We start from the raw sequence: 17,358 nt of genomic DNA on the forward strand, positions 1-17,358 counted from the left end.
ACCATTTATGGTTTTAAAGTATCATAAGAATTTTAATTGCCACTTCTACTGAAAGAAAGCGCAAATTTATTGCTCATTTCAGATTTCTGGGTATCAAATCAACAGCTGCTATGCTACAAACTCACATGGAATCACTCAAAAGCATGATAGTATTAGTATTTTTCCTTACGAGCCAAACGAATATACTGTTAATTCATGAAACCAAAACAACAGATGCAACAGATGACCACTGCACAGCAAGCAGTGACTATGGAATTCCAGCAACAAATAATATTTACATTTGCAATGTTTAAACTGGGCCCCCACACACACACTCAAAGCAAGTGATTCACATCCCTACTGCCACTTTTACCTGACTTTAGACACTAAAGAGATGTTTTTACTATGAACAATTTTATCATTATAATATACATATTAAAATCTGAATACAATTAATAATAAAACATCTTAGAAATTAATTTACTTCACATAAAAGATAACTGAACCTGAAATGCAAATTCACAAACACAAATAGCTCATAATGGGTACAGGTAATGCCATAAGTAATCTGCAGCTCTCTGCCTGTTTTTTACTGTTGTATTTTTAAGACTGTCTCAAAAATGGAAAGAACTTTAGTTACCAAAATTTAACTGAAACCTAGATGAAAGGAGCTGAACAATTCTTCGGTGCTAAACTTGTGTATTTTCACTTAAAGTTATTAAACAACTTGAAATGTAAACAGGAAATCCAATAGCATCTCACACATTTCAGAAGCTGTTCAATCAAAATACTTTTACAAAAACAGGCTTTATAATTGTCTTTTCTGTTTCAGTTTTTAGTCAACCAAGTCAAAACAAGTTTTTCCAATCCAATGCACAGAGAAGCCATATCAAGTAGAGCTGCAGGATCCCAGGCTCAAAACTCCCATTTTGCTCCTCTTGCCACTTGGGCCCCCCCATCAGAACAGGCTTTCAAAAAGTTTAATATGCCTGGGTGGATCTTCACTCAAGTGGCCCTTGTATGTTTGAATTTGCTCTGCCCAAGCACATTTACAAAACTAGAAAAAAAAAAAAAATCAAACAAATATTAAACAGGCTTGCAGAGAGGGTACCCTGTATCTGGGCAATCCTGCTCAGGTTTTTCTAGGTGCTGCTTTTATGGAAGTAAACAACCTTTACACCTATTCTTCATTAACAAAAACACATATCACTTTAACCCTATTACAGCACGAGTCACAAGTCTGGTGTCACATGGTGACAAAAAACTTCCTAACAAACTTCTGCCAAGAGAACTGGTATTTAAGCAATCAGAAACAAACTGACAGGGAGAGCAAATCTGTCCAGCAGCTGTTTCCTATCAACACCCTTAGATCATCCCACCTCAGTACACTAACACTTCTGGAGCTTCCCTACTTTTCCTACAACCTCAGCAGCTCTGTAAAAGCCCACATATGCAGGTACAAATTCTCTAACAATAAATAGCAGCAGTGTGAGAGGGGGATTATTAGCAGTAATGTCTAAAATTTACCTGCAGGTCAAGTTGTTTACAGAGGCACACCTCTGACAAGTGTTCAAATGCTGTCCACAAAGCATTTTTGGTGACAGCAGCAAAAGGAGATGCAGTCCACGGGCAGCTTCATGAGTGACATGTGCAGATGGGGTGATACCGCTGTGCTCTTGCACTCCTTGTAAATACACATGCACACATTTTGTCTCATTTCCTTAAAGGGGCAGCATCTCACCTCATTGAGCTGGCATGTTTTCCTGGAGATGCCAGTAAATACAGTGTACTAACTAAAATAACTAATAACACAACAGTTATTTCTTTCTATATCCCTTTGTTTTGTTGCAAATGGCTGTATTAGACTAGCAAAAGTTTATTGTGCTTTGCTGGCAGAACACTTTATTTCTCTTTGCCAGCCAGAGAATAGGTAGATGCAACCAGAGAGACTGCCAAGCTACAAGATATATAAACCACTCCTGGCAGTCAGCAGAACTGCTGCTGAAGATTAAATTACACAAACTCACCAGAGGTGCAACTTACTTGGAAAGCATTCTTAAGTTTTGTGCACCTACTTCAGTGGGGTGGGGAAACATCCAAAACATTATGGGGTTATTACCTCTCCCTGGCAAAGCTGTCTGCAAAGACTTTGCTCCCATTGGATGTCAGATGGCTTTGTTCACAGAGCTTTACTTTACAAAATGAAAAGCTCATAATTTACCCTAAAAATGATGCTGGGCAAAGAGCACATGTGATTTTTTGCTTGCTTTCCTCACAGAGCTAATATTACATCACTGCTACAGGATTCTATAACTTGCAGAATGCTAAAAATCCTGTATTAAGCACAAACCTATTCACCAGCCTACACATCCACTTAGGTAAAGAAATAAATATACCTTTTTCCTTACTGACAAGACACCGGGTTTTTGGAGTGCTCTTAATATTTCATAGGTACAGCCTGTACCACACCCTGTCCCTCAAAAAGTTTTTGTAAATCTCAACATCTTAAGTACTTCTCTCCCTTTTCCACAAATTTCAAGGCAAGCAATCACTTGCAGTATGCAGCAAAAACATTCATCGACAATAATCTCTTAGCAGGAGACTACAGGTACACAGGAGAGGTTTAAGTTTCCTTTACTGAAGAGCAGAGCTAGGAGCACAGTGAAATACTATCCTGCATGTCTCTGTCTTTAAAGTCCCAGTGAGTTTATTCAGAAATTAGATTCAATACAGAAGCAGCCCAGAATTTGTCCGGTTACATTTTTTTTTTAAATTTACAATAATGGCAACATATCCCTTAGCCTATTTTTTAAATTTATGTAAGTATGGCTAGTTTATTTCATTTCAGTCAGATTCCAGTCCACTACCATATCTCCTTTTATTAGGTTTTTCAACTTAAGGTACATCCATAACCAGCCAGCTGCCATATACTGCAAAAAAGGAGTGATTTACATTTATTATTAAGTTGTTTGATTACTGCAAGATACACATAACTCAGTGTTGGTATTCTCACCCTTAGACTTTCCTTTGTTTAAGCAAAGATTCTCTGTAGGCAACCACTTCAATTTAAGTACAGAAAACCATAAACAAGCTCATGAAATTTCAGTGTTATCCAAGGAAGTTCAGTTCTTTGCTGAACTGCATGTGTATATTCAGTAACACAAAAGAAATGCTGTAGCCTTTTGCAGACAGGCTGTTCAGCTGGATGTTGAAACCGGCAACCTACAACTCTGAGCAGCAAACAGCATTCCTGCTGAACTGTTTCCACAGGAGCTATGTGAATCACACAAAGTCCTGCTCACCTAGTAAGACACCCCATTTTCTTAATCAAAAAAAATGTAAGTTGCAAACTCACACAAGCTTGTTTTAGTAAGCTTAATACAGCAAGCTCAAGTTTGAGGCTGTTTAGACAATCCCACCTCAGAGGTTTAAAAAAGGAGATTCTTGCACATCATATCATCATAATCTCACATAATACATGAGTGTGTCTCATATACTGTCCAAGTAACACACCTAACTACTCACCTACTCTATGGGTCAATCAAGAAAAAAAAACCCAAATAAAGAAGTGAAATAAATTCCCTAAATATTCAGTGAAAAGCACACACTCCTGAAAAACAATCAGCTCCAGTACTTTGCTCCATGCTATTAAATAGAAGTGTACTACATTGAGAAGATATCAGATACCAGAAATCAGATACCAGAAGGATACAAAGTCTTATATATTTCACCATTTTAAACTATGTATCTATTCTAAGGAAAAAAGAAGATAAAGGTTTTCTCAAACCAAACACTGATTCTTTGTGATGACCAGTGTTTGGATTCTGGAAACTCGCTTGTTATCACTAACTCCTTCACTGCTTTATTTTTTGTTAGAAGCTTTCTATTTTAACACAAATTTTCAAGTTTCCATTACTAGAGAAACAATACAACATTTGCTTTACCCAAACAAAGCTACTGTTTGCTGTGGTTTTGTAAGAACTGGTCTAACAAATAAATGTCTGTAGTGCAAGGGATGAGCCAGATTCTGTTGCAGTAAAGACAGTAAAAATAATGCCAAGAGCTTTTCAGCCCACAGCTGAATCAGGCTGACCCAACTATACCTGGTCATACTCCTACACGTAGAGGCATCCCTGATGTCTCCCCTTTTGATCCCTGTATTTCTAAAATGTTATTATAGTTCAGCTCTCAGATATCTATTGCATCAAATATACAGTCAGATTATCTCAAGCAAATAATATGAATGATAGGTGTTCACCAGAAGAATAAAATTTTAAGTACTGCTGTCAAATGTGAGGTTAGTTACACCCCTCACAACAGGAGGGGTTAATAGCCCTCCTCTTGCAGAAGGATCACCTAGAGGTAAAAAAAATCTCAGCAGTGATGATGCCATCTACAGACTTCTTTTAAGGAATAAAGACAACTAAAGAACACAACAAACAAGAAGGGCTACGTGCAATTTCAGCCACATGCAGGAGAGGCCAGTAACACCTCTCCACCACTGTCTATCAGCTGCCCCTCACTGGCCCTAAGACAAGGAAGGAAGGACCCAAGCAAGGATGGCCTGCAATAGCAGACAGCATTCTACACAGACTTCTAGGAGAAAGTAAAAAGCTCCTTCCTTTCCAACTGAGACACAATCTCCAGTGAGATGCCTCAGTATTAACTAGCTGGCTGTGGATTTGCAAGTGGTTTATATCTGCAATGTCATAATTAAGAGAACTGGTCTAACTAAAGAGAAAATGTATGTATCTGATTAAAAGCATTCTCTCAAGTTGCACTGTCATTCACCAAAACATATCCATCTTCTCTGGGGGAAAAACTCAAGCCTAGAATGAATATCAAATTGCAACTGAAACAATAAAACTTCCTGCAGGTAATAATCAAATGCAAAAGCAATGCACTTCAATAACTAGAGGACCAGGGAAAGGAACATGGACAGGAGGGATAAAAAGACATTTCCAGATTCAGTTATAATCAGACACCCTGATCAAGCTTTATGAAAAACTCCTTTGATCAGGACTTTCCAGCATTATATAGAAAAGAAACCAAAAATGAGCTCAATATTTTTTTTTTCTTCTTGAGGAAATACTACTTAAGAGTATTGTTTACAGATTTTATTTATTTGACACAAAATGTTCCAGGTACATCTGTAATGAAGTCTTCTCCCACTTCAGAGGTCACAGAACTACATATATTATCCTGTACATCCATTAAGGATGCTAATTTTCTGAACATGTTCCACAGTGAAGATGTTACCACACCCAAAAATAGATAATGAACAGATTTTTGAACTCCAGAAATTATAAAGACCAAATAGGATGCTGCGTTTTCAAGATCAGACATAGGGCACATTTTTTACTATTACACTGAGTCTGTCAAAAATTCTAAACCTACAATACAGATCACATATTTTGTTCACAGGCTACAGATGAGTTGGACCTCCATCTATCTCTTTCTCTAGAGGTTACTGGGCTTTTTTAGGATCCAAGGATTTTGTACATCAAATGAACATCAAAAGACCAACCAAACTTAACATATTCCTTTAGCTCTATTTCTCATTTCTCTGCCTTTTAACACAGATTCAGGTTTTGGTGTTTTAAAAGTATATTAATTAAATTCCTCTCTTTACTATGATGAAAATTTATGCTTAGAGCTGCTTCACTCTCCTCTGAAAAGTTGGGTTTTTATTTGAGAGTAAAGATTTTTTTTGTCTTCTTATTCATTTTCTTTGCTCTGAAATTGAATACCCTAACCACAATCTTTGTGAAGCAACTTTGTTCTCAGCTTTTATCTATAACTTCCAAGATCACTACAACTGCAATGGTAATTCATCACCAATATTCAGTGTACAGCATAATAAAGTCTCGAGCCACTAACTGCTTCTCCCAGAATAGAAATTTATCTTTGAACTGGCATGGGGAAGTGACAATGCAAATATATTCTGTATCAGGCAGACTCTGGGTATCATCTTCATGTTCAACTACAGAAGAAATCATACTAATATGGCCTGAAGGTGATAAATTAATTTTGGCTAGGTTCCTGTCTGCGAGGAAAGAACAATTTTCCTAATGAGATAAAGATGAAGGAAGACAAGGACCTTTAGGCAATTGGAATTTAGTCTGAGAGAGGCTCTAATAAATCAGGTTGTGCTTCTCTTTGTTTAAGGAAATACCTGTTAGGAGATCTGGGGCCTGTTTATTTTTCTCTGACAAACCTGATTTTCTTGGCAGTGTACAAATCTCAGAATCATAAATTGAAATGAGAATAAAAGCAGGTGGCCAAGTTCAAGTTTCAAGGTTTTTTTTCATCTAAAATAAGTAAACAAATCCCAGCTGATGGGACTCAATTTACACAGATCTCCTGCTACTCGGAAACTTGCAATTCCATATCCAAAGTATCCACACCCAGATGAGCAGATTTGCTTGGAAAAGTTGTATTAGAAAAATAAGAGAACACCAATATTCTCACAAATGTGCACACTGAACACCAAGAGACCAGACGGGAGGGATCTAAAATCCCATGGAAGTAGCAACTGGAGAAGATGCAGCCCCTGCACTCAGTTCTCTTTGTGCAGCACACACTCCACAGACTTTGGGCAAGCTCATATTGTTAGCAGCGGATTTAGCACATGAGCACTTCACTTTCCTGTAGCACTGCTATCACTGCTGGCAGCAGCAGAGCACCTCCTGCCCAAAGGGGTCACTCAGCTGCACACACAATGTTCCTGTACTACAGTCCCATTACAAAAGCTACATCCTTCACAGGCAGCTTCTGCTCCACTAGTCTCTCACTTCAACCTCTGAGAAAAGACAAATTATTGTCTCTGCCACTGCCTTTCAAACAGAGTAGTTTGGGACCTCTGGCTATCCTAAACTGACAGAGGCCATGTCCCAAATCAGTGAGGCTGCTGTGAAGGCCTCCACTCCCCCACAAGCTGTGCACTGCTGCCCCTCTGTTATGTCAAATCAGGACATCATGCAGCCATTACAAACATCACAAACAGATTTGGGCACTTGGGTAGGAGTACCAGAAAAGGCAGGACCATTCCCTCAGGGAGCTCACTCTTCGATCAACACACAGTGAGTGTGTAACCATCTCGCAAGAAGTCACCATGTTGCCTGTGCTATACTGCTTCCGTGGTCATGGGCAGCAGCACAGTCTCAGCCTGCCTCTGCCTAATTGCTGACAGACTAATCACCATCCCTCTTTCAAGACAAGAATGACAAAACCTGGATTTGTCAGATTCTTAAATATCAATTTCAGGGTGTTTAAGAAATGAAAGGTCGTATTTAAATGCTAGGTTTAAAGTTACAATAGGCTAAGAAAGCAACCACCTCTGTCAAAAGACTGCTGTATTTCTGATCTAGACTGTGCACTACATATTTCACTACAGAAATTAATAAAAAGCTGCAGCCAGCACTTAGATTATAAATTAAAATGTAATAAAACCTTTCAAGTTGCCTTGGATATTATAACATTCTGTACCTGAAATACTCTTTATCTGAGGGATTATATCAGCCATTACTCTGGGACTCCCTGTACTGCAAAACAGCTTTTTCCATGCCTGTACTCTGAGACACCAGCAAGTGGCTGTCTCTCTAAAAGGAAGACAAGACAGAAAAGCTTAATTCCTCTTCTCCTCCCATTCCATTCCTGTGCCACAAGAGAGATGTCATGGTCAGAGGGCAGCAAACCTGATTCTGTTTTCAAGAGTACAAATTTGCTTTCAGTAATGTCACTAAGATCCAGCACTTGAGAAATATATGTATCTTTGAACAAGCACGCTATAGCTTCTGTGATGATTCTTAAGAATTCCAACAGGATGTGTATCTACCTCAGATTTATTCAAAGCATAACAAGAATTAAAAATACATATGTCTGGAAATGAACAGTATTTGAGGTCTACCTCTCTCCTAGGCTTCTAGGATTTATTTCTCTGAAACTTTTCATCTAACCAATTTGGACTATAGCAAATAACACAGTTGGGCATTTACTCACAACATACCTGTAGTGGATCAAGAAGCTTCTCTGGAAGCGCCATAAACATGGTTCTTACCTTGCTCTCAATGAATAAAAAGTAAAAAAGACTCAGCTTCAGTCTTTGAGACTGCAGTGAACTGCTGCAATATTGACCCTATTCATCCCATAGTATCATGATCCCAAAACCATATGACCACCACCAATTCCATGTCTTTTTGCTGTAGATGTATGCTTGTACAATGTCTACATGGGCCACAGGACATAGTGTGCATTTAAATCAGTATCTTCTAGTCACAGCAATGCAAGTTCTTAAGAATAAAAAGAGTATACTGCAAATAGTAAAATATTCCATCTTGGAACTATTGTTTTAAAAAAAATGAAATTAATCAGCTTCTTTAAATACTGACACAACATTTCAAGTTTGGGTTTTTTTTTTTTAATACTTTCTTCCCTAAAGCAAGAATGAACAAAAATTTGTATCACTTCCCATTATTTTTGTTTCAACCTATCACTGCTCCTGTTATAAATTAAAGCCCTGGGTTTCCACAAGTAAGGAAACCAACTGCACTTCAGACTGAAGCTCATCTTTTTGCCAGGCGACCACACCCGTATTTATAGCTCACCAATAAGCACATTTTTACTGAAATTTGGATACATATGTTAAAGAAATCCACAGTGTTTCTGCCCTTCAATACAACTTTCCTCAGAGAGTATGGTATAATTTATACCAAAAGATTATTTAAGTTAAGTTTACCAGTAAGTTTGCAGTTAGCAAGCAACATGAATAGGTTTTATCATCTGTGGTAATACAAGTAGGACTTACAAAAGCAGCTCTGAATTCTACTTTAACCAACTAAAATGCTGACCTCAGTTCTGTAAAACCAAAACAGGACATACATTTGTTGGAAGATTTTCTTAACACCTTCTCTTTGTCACACCACCTTTAGGAGAGGCAGCAAGAGATTCTAGGCTGCTAATTGCATTCTATCCCATTAACGCTCATGAGCTGACCTGAAAGAACAGATCCAGACAGTTCTATGTTTTCTGTTCTGAATTCTGCTGTAGTCCTTCAAATTTACTCACATTCTATAGTTTCAAAAATATAGAGAAAAGCACATGCTATATTTTCCAGGTAATTTTTTTTTCTTTTTTATTTGGTGGGACTTCAGCACATGCATAAATGCTTTCCTGAATTGATGCCAATATGCTGTAAAATGACAATAACTTATGTACCACTTCTTAACATAATGCTCTTGGTAAAGAAACTTGGAAAGTAGAATTTTCTTCTCAAAAATAACCTACAAGAATCTATAAAAATCACAACTATCAAACATTTTCCAATTCAGCTTTACTAAATGAAAAGCTTCAAAACAAACGCTTTTATTACAAACTTCTAAAAAGGAATGCACCTAGTAGTACAAATTAATGACTTCTAAATGGGGGATCAATATCTCATTGCATTTTACACAAAGAACTAAAACCCCATTGCTGTAACAATACAGAAAAAGAGAAAGCTTTACAGATCAGGTTACCTGTCTGATTTGGTGTTTTTAATAGACTATACATCTGGCTACAGCCATTTCAGAGTCTCAATCACAATCATTAAAAGTAGAGATTTTTAAAAAGGCAGTTTATGGCTTCCAAGTATTTACTACCATTCCATCAACACTGAAAACGTCTTTTAAAGGAGACATAACTAGTTGGCAATTATAAAGCAGCATTTTGGTGTTGCTCTATATCATGACAGATTACTTTGATTAAATGATACGTATTATCTTACCTGATACATTCCAACTCCTATGTGCTTGGGCTCAATTTTCACTAGCTCAGCTAATGGGTCTTGGACTCGTCTAGCTATGGAAACTGAAAAACAGAATTAGAAAATAGCTATCACTTTTCTCTGAAAAACCTGAATCATGTAATTGCTTTTACTAAGGTGTTTCGGGTCTTTTTACATCTTCTATGCATTTAATTTTTTTAAACAAGTCAATACTATAACAGAATCCTTTTTCATTGTTAGACAAGGACATCACAAGTACATTAATCAAACTTTTTATTTGAATAATTCCAGCAGAGACCTAGGGACATTTTAAACTGCAATCATAACATTTAAGAAATTTTTCTGAGCTAGAGTTAATAAATAAAACGCTATACACTATATTTTTTCCTTTGTACCCATACTAAATGCATATGTAGCATTTAACATTATACTCTGTAAGAACCTTTAACCTGAAATCAGATGTGAAGAAACAAATAAACATTAAAAAAAATAACAGAGTATCTGTTCACAGACTTATTTACCCAATACAATATTTCCTAAGGTATGCATCAGATATTTATATATTTATCTAATTCAAGTATAAAATTCAATGTTAACCTTAAAAATGGTTCTTGGATTGTACTAATCTAAACTGCACACTAAAACACGTCAATTTCCAATCTGTCACCCTTATAATCACATTCAGAAAAAACAAAAGCAATTGCCAACATTTCTGATGCCATTAAGAGTATATAGGAAGAACCTCTGGTTTTCTAAATCCAAATGCTGAATCAAGACTGCATTTTTGAAGGCTACATTTATTGATAAATTCCTTACCCAAAAATCTCATATGAAAAAGTGTATTTCCAAACATCAATTCATAAACTTGGTCTGATTCTACAGCTATTGGCTTGTATTCAGTACTCGCAATGGTGCTCCCTCCCACATATGTGAAACTAGAAGAGTTCTATCTACCAATATTGTATCTGTAAATTGTTTTGTTCTTCCTGACTTAAGACAAAACAGGTTAGTTGGCTTAGTAGCTCTTAGAACATTCATTTTACTTAGTGAAGAAAACACTAATGAAAAACAAAATGTTTAGAGGCATTCCAACTATCTTCCCAAAAAAGAACCTAATAGCCTAAAAAAAGCAAACAAGCAAAGACCTAAACCCCCAGAATCCCACAAATAGCAAAACCCAAAAGAAAAAGCCAACAAAACAAAAACATTCCAACTCAATAAAAACTAAAAACAAAACAAACCCCTCAAAAAATAAAAAAACCCAAACATAACAATGCTTGACCTTGTTGCCAAGGCTGTTTGCACTTGTGCAACAATAAGAAAAGTGGGACCAAAGAAAGCTGATGGCCTTTAGAAGCTATGCCCACAATTCACTCCACAGGACACCAGTCATTTCAAGAGTGTTTTACGTTTAAATGCATTTTTAAGCAAATCAGGAGAGGGTTAGAGGAAGAAGAGACAGTAGTCAGGAGAAAAAAAAATATAACATATATATATATATATAATATATATATATATATAATTATATATATATATGCCCAGTGCTTCGGTCAACACCACTATGCTAAAATAGGAATACTTGAAGTATATCTGCTGTTCATCATCTGATTTCACACATACACACGTGTATGAAAACATGAATATGGTTATAATTATTATATATATAAAATAACCTATAAGCCCCTTTACTGGATCACAGAAGTAATGTATTCATTCACAGAGGTGTTTAGGTTGGACACACCTCTGGAGAACATGGGCTGCCTTGTCTAACACCCCTGCTGAAACAGGGTTTGCTACAGCAGGTTGCCCCAGATCATGTGCAGCTGGGTGGAGACTTCACAACTTGTCTGATCAATCCATTCCAGTGTTGGGCCACCCTAACAACAGATAAATGTTTTCTTGTGTCCAGATTGAATTTGCTGTGTTACAACCTGTGTCCGTTGCCTCTTGTCCTAACAGTGGGCTCTACTGAGAAGGGTCTGCTGCCCTGCTTCATTCCCTCCCCCATGAGGTACTTAAAAACCTTTCAAGATCCCCCTGAGCCTCCTCCAGGCTGAGCATTTCCAGTTTTCTTGGTTTTCCCTTGCAGGAAAGGCGCCCTAGTCCTTAACCATCCTTGCAACCTTTAATTAGCAACCATCAGTACTGCAGGGTGTTAAAGGCTTCACAGCATTTCAGAAGAGGACTTGACTAAACATTTGTACCTGAAGCCAAAACAGTAGCCAGAGATATGCAGGCTCCTCAAACCACAACTGCAAATTTTATCAATTAAACGCTGCACTAGAGACTTCACTTTTAAAGATTTGAACTGTTAAATGCACAGTTAACATGAAGTTCACTGCTCGGTCATGCAAGCGTTTTCATATCCTTTAATATCCATTTTAACATGCTGACAAAGGCAGTTTGCTAGCTAGGATCAGAAAGCACTGTGCTGGTGATATGTGATATGCCTGCATCTCTGATAGAGAAGTTCTGAATTCAAAGACAATCACATATGCCTTTTTGTAAAAAAAAATTCCACAAAAAGTTAATCAGTGTAAGTACACCAGTTATAATTTACACAAGTACAGCTCACTGCCAAAATGCTTTCCTATAACAATAATTCATATTAATTACTTTGAAATACTAGTCACTCACCACCTAACAAACCAAAGTGAAACAAAACACCAATGAAAGTAGTATTGAACCAAACCAGGAAACACTTACAATGATGTATTTCTTCTGAATACACTGATGCCTATGTATAGAGACTATATTTGTCCTTCAGTAATCATCATTAAACTCAGCTTCTTTAAAGCCCACAGTGCTTTAGAGAATTTTTTTTAGTTCTACCTAATTGCAAAACATATTTAAAAAATTACATTTTAAATAAGCTGAGAGCAAATACCTCTCACTGTCCACATCTCCACCACATCTTTTAAAAATAGACAACTATATGGATATGTTGATAGAGGAATAGCTTTCACTTGGGAATCTTCAATTAAAAAGTAAAATTTAGACTCTTTTCATCATATTAGCTTGGCGGACAATGCTGTCATATTCCTAGGAGACTTCCAGTGCAGGCATAGGACCTGATCCAGCAAAACACTTCAGCACAGATGCATGTCAGAATTCCCACTGGAACAAGCAAAACTATTCACACGCCTAAAGTTACAGAGACATTTAAGTGCTTTTCTGGATCAGGCCTAATAGTTACAATATTGAAGCAGGAAGATCAGCTGACAGCCAGTTCCACAATTCAGGGATGAAGCTCCTATGGTCAATACCAGCAGGAGAGCTGACCTGCCTAACTCCCACTAAAGCCACAATTTCACTCCAAAACTTTTCCAATTAATAAATAAAAGAGAGCACAGTAGGAAAAATGAAAGAGTTGTCCACATCTCTCTAGGCAGAAATTCAGTCAAGATTAGCATCTACTGCCTCTTGTATAGGCAAACCCATTTATTTGTTGCTGGAGTAGTCGCACACTGGAATAGGATCTTTTCTGGGGGCAATAAGGCTCCACTCCAGCCATTTGATCCAAGTGGCAGGACTCTCACAAAGCAGGTAGAGTACTACTGAAACCATGAGGGCTCTGCAAGAAGAGGTCTACTACCATGGAGCAGAGCTGATGATCTGGCATTTTCTTCTTAAAAACTATAGCAAGACTATAACATTTGTTTTTCATTTTCAACTAGTTTACACTGGGTACATTTTAGAAACCATGCATTTCTAGAAGACTAACAATGAAACAAGTAATGCATTCTTACTTCTGTAGATATAAAGGTATTCTTCACTTTTGCTCAAGCAAAAAATATTACATTATATTATGACATACAGGGAAAACCAGATTTCTCAAAAGTTATCAGCATGGCCACACATGAAAAGTTTGAGACATTTATGAAAATATGCTAGTCTAAGTAAAATGTGAAAAAAAAAAACCTAATCAATATTAAACAAGGTATTAAAATCAGGATGACATGACCCTCTATTAGAAAATCACCACAAGACTTGCACACTCCATAAATGCAAATCTTGGAGTTGTGAATTAGGATGAAAATATTATTACAACACTTGGAAAGGCAGTAACATACTATGCTGCCTTGCAATAAGTTTATTTACAATTTTAACACTTGAAAGGACAGAATGGTCTAGGTGGTCCTCTGGCTTCAACGTAGATGTACTTCACATCAAAGTGTAATGAGAAATAGATTACAGCAAGCATATTTACTGTAATCTGTCTTGTCTTTAAATAGGATGTATTCTTCCAATTCATTAAAAAAGCAGTTTAACTGCTTGGAAGTCTCAATTCACTCTATACTTCGGTTATTTGACAAGACAAACCCAGCAGACAGTAATGTGTCAGTGATGAAGATGCCATTGTGGTGGAAAAAAAACATCCCTAAGAGTTGCTTGCACAGTTCATACCAATCTCTGTGTCTGATCTTCACAGAAAGTGAGGAATTACATTAAAATGCTTTGTTTCCTAACGCTAATAAGCAAATATGCCCTCATGAACTAGCAAACATGCTAATTATGTGGCTACTCCTGTCTATAACATAAAATCCCTAATTTCAAATCAAGAAATTTAAAATTAAAACTATTTTCTTCAAATGTACATCACATAAATTTGTTTCTCTAGTAATTTCTATAGCAAGTAATAGCATTTTTCACACAAATCAGAGAGTTTTCACTCAGGAACATTGAGAATAGTTTTCAGACTAAAGACAGAAAAAATGTGCCACACTCAACAGTGAAGGGCCAAAACAACACAACAACCTTACTATTTCTCTGCATGATATCTACATAAGGGCCATGTCAGCTGCCAGCCCTAAAAAACAATAATTAGTGCTAACTTCTTTGGCTACCTGCCTCCCTTCAGTAACAGAACAGGTCTAAAGCAATCATTAAGAACCAAATCAGACATGCAGACTATTTAGGGTGCAGGGGCAGCTGGAAATCTTGTCAACTAGATGAAATTTATTATGGCTTCAATTATTGTGCCCATGTTGGGGGCAGGCTGCCAACTTCTGTGTTCAGACAACTACATATTGAAGTATTCTCTTTTTGCATTGCTTTATGTAAGAGTCACACCATAAACAAGTGCTTTAAGGCTTAGATAAGGAAAGCATGAAAATGAGGACTGCTTATGAGTAGAAGAACAAAAAAGTTTCAATTTCTTTCAGTTACAGTGGCATTCAAATGTTGCTTAACACTGTAAGCAAAAAAAAAAAAAAAAAACATTTTTGGCCAAAAGTCCAGGATGATGACATTCCTCCTTTTAAACACATCTTCACATAAGGATAAAAATATGTCTGAGTCAATAACTGTGACAGCTTAGCTACATGAGTGGGAACATTTGTCTTATGCTTTGAAAAAATGTAAATCTTCCAGATGTGAAGGCAGTCGATAGTTTTATAAATGCTTTACAAATAAATATATGGCAACCACAAGCTATTAGGCTATGATGAGTTCAACTTCAATTTTGTCATAAATGAAAACATTCTGTATCTTTATTACAAAACCTCAGTATTTCATTCTTGCTGAGACATGCTACTATAACATCCAAGTTACTCATCCACCCTCCTATTTCAAATAACCTTCACAACTCAAAAGTCGGGGTTGAAACTTCAATGTCAATGAATAAAAAAAAAATCTTTAGGTAATTAGGGACTCACAAATGCATAAGTAATTACTGTCAATATATCATACCAGAGTAGATATGGAAACATTACAACATTTTAAATCCTTTTATAAAGTCTATTATTGTGTTCAAGATCAATTACTCTCCATAAGTATCTGCAATAATGTTTACGCAGTGATCGATTGTTCAGGTTTCCTGAGTCCTGGAAGCCTTCTATCCTGTTGACCTGAATTTCACCCTCCTTGCAAAGGATACAGTGAAACGTACAGTAGTCTTTTCATTAAGCATTCTTTCTCAGTAGGTCAGGATTTGTGACACAGTTTTGAATCCTCATATATCTTCTTGGTGGGTTTAAAGTATGCAATTTATTTTAAGCAACTGTTCAACAGCTGCATTTCATCCAAAGCTCTTCTGCAGCAAGTGAGCAGGTTTTTGTTTTAAAAAGGTTACATTTTAGTTTACTTTTAACTCCATAAAACTGATAATCTGTTATTTCCCTAAGATTAATGAAATAATGAATGACAATATTTTACTTATTTATTACCAAGAAAAAAATCTTTAAAAGAGATGGGTTGAAGACAACAAGGAAGTTTCAAATATGTTTAAAGAGAAAAACTTGGACAAGTGAATATTATAATGCAGCTTTTTAAAGTCAATATTTTTTTCTTAGAAACACTCTCAAAAACACTTCTCAAGCATTAGTAATTCCTGTATCACAGAACAGTATCCAATTTATCCAAGATGAGATAGGGGACATAAAAGCATTTAACTGAAGCCTCATGTGATTTTTGTCACAGAAATAAGTTAGTCTCAGAAACTGGTATAAACTAAAAAAAAAAAAAAAACTGTTCAACTTAAAAGGTAGGTAACATCAATATCCTTTTCACATTCACACTGCTGATACTAACTGCATCCCTTGTTGTTGATTACTGTTACTGCTAAAAGTAAAAAAGTACTTGAAGTTCTAATCTTCCAAGAGATAGTCCTCTGCATCTTAGAAAAATTAGTCATTTGTATTAACAACAAATATTAACCTTTTGTAAGTGACCAGAATGTTCTTTCCTATGCCTGTAGTAAGAAAAGCAGCTTTGGCATATAACACAACAAATCCCAGTTTTAAAAGGAAACCAAAACTCCTTGAATTGAAGAGCATCTTGGTAGTGGTCATTCCTCTAGTTCCACATTTCAAGGGAACAATAGAGCCTTCAAGAGGAAATACACAGACACAACACATGCACAGAGTTACACCAGAAGGGGGGAAGTGAATGGTTCTTGTAGCTCTTTTATGCTAAGGGAAAGCAGCTTGAACAGAGCACTTAAAATTTGCAGGTAGCAGGAGATCAAACTCCAGCCCACTCCTGAGCTCTACAGCTTCAGAGGAAATACAGTGCCAGTAAGCAGGATGTTAATACACCACCTCTCCCACATACCCCGAGGTTTACACAGGTTAGAAAACATTAGACTCTTGTCTAGAACAACAAGAATTCTACAAACATCTCTAACATCTGTGTAAAAGCCCATTCATGATTGTGCTACTGGTTTAGGGTAACTCAAGCCCATTTTTCTATTTCTCAATAACATGGTGCAGGCACATGTTCATGCCCAACTGGGCAAGGCTTAGTCATTTCCAGACTATCTGCACTTAGGGACTGGTTTTTGATTTCCTGTAGAACCCACAGATTCCCTATAATTTCTGTTTAAATTGTAGAGCCTAGCCCACGCCTTGAGATAAGCTTCTGCTCAATAGCAGGAACTGGGTTCTATGCAGAGACAAGTAAAAAGACCCTCTTGTTCCTATTACTAATTACTTACATTACTATTATTAATTAAGAACTATTGCTATTACTATTACTTTAGTTTATTAATATTACTATCATTAACATGTTCTATCTTTAACATCTTACTGCTGTTCACCATCCTTTTCACTTCTAACCACTGCATGTTAATCACCACAGTGTTCTCCGTTCTTCCAAAAGTATAATTAAACTCATTT

General features: G+C 36.6%; 1 protein-coding gene across 1 annotated transcript in view; it reads right to left on the minus strand.

Moving 5' to 3' along the window:
- SRBD1 (S1 RNA binding domain 1) overlaps window positions 1–17,358 on the minus strand; it is a 123,809-nt gene that overhangs the window by 40,037 nt on the left and 66,414 nt on the right. Inside the window, exon 18 of the mRNA XM_021526459.3 lies at window positions 9,743–9,825. Coding sequence (XP_021382134.2) covers window positions 9,743–9,825 — 83 coding nt within the window. The remainder of the gene's footprint in view (window positions 1–9,742; window positions 9,826–17,358) is intronic.

Source organism: Lonchura striata, chromosome 3, assembly GCF_046129695.1.
Source record: "Lonchura striata isolate bLonStr1 chromosome 3, bLonStr1.mat, whole genome shotgun sequence".
Taxonomy (NCBI): Eukaryota; Metazoa; Chordata; class Aves; order Passeriformes; family Estrildidae; genus Lonchura; species Lonchura striata.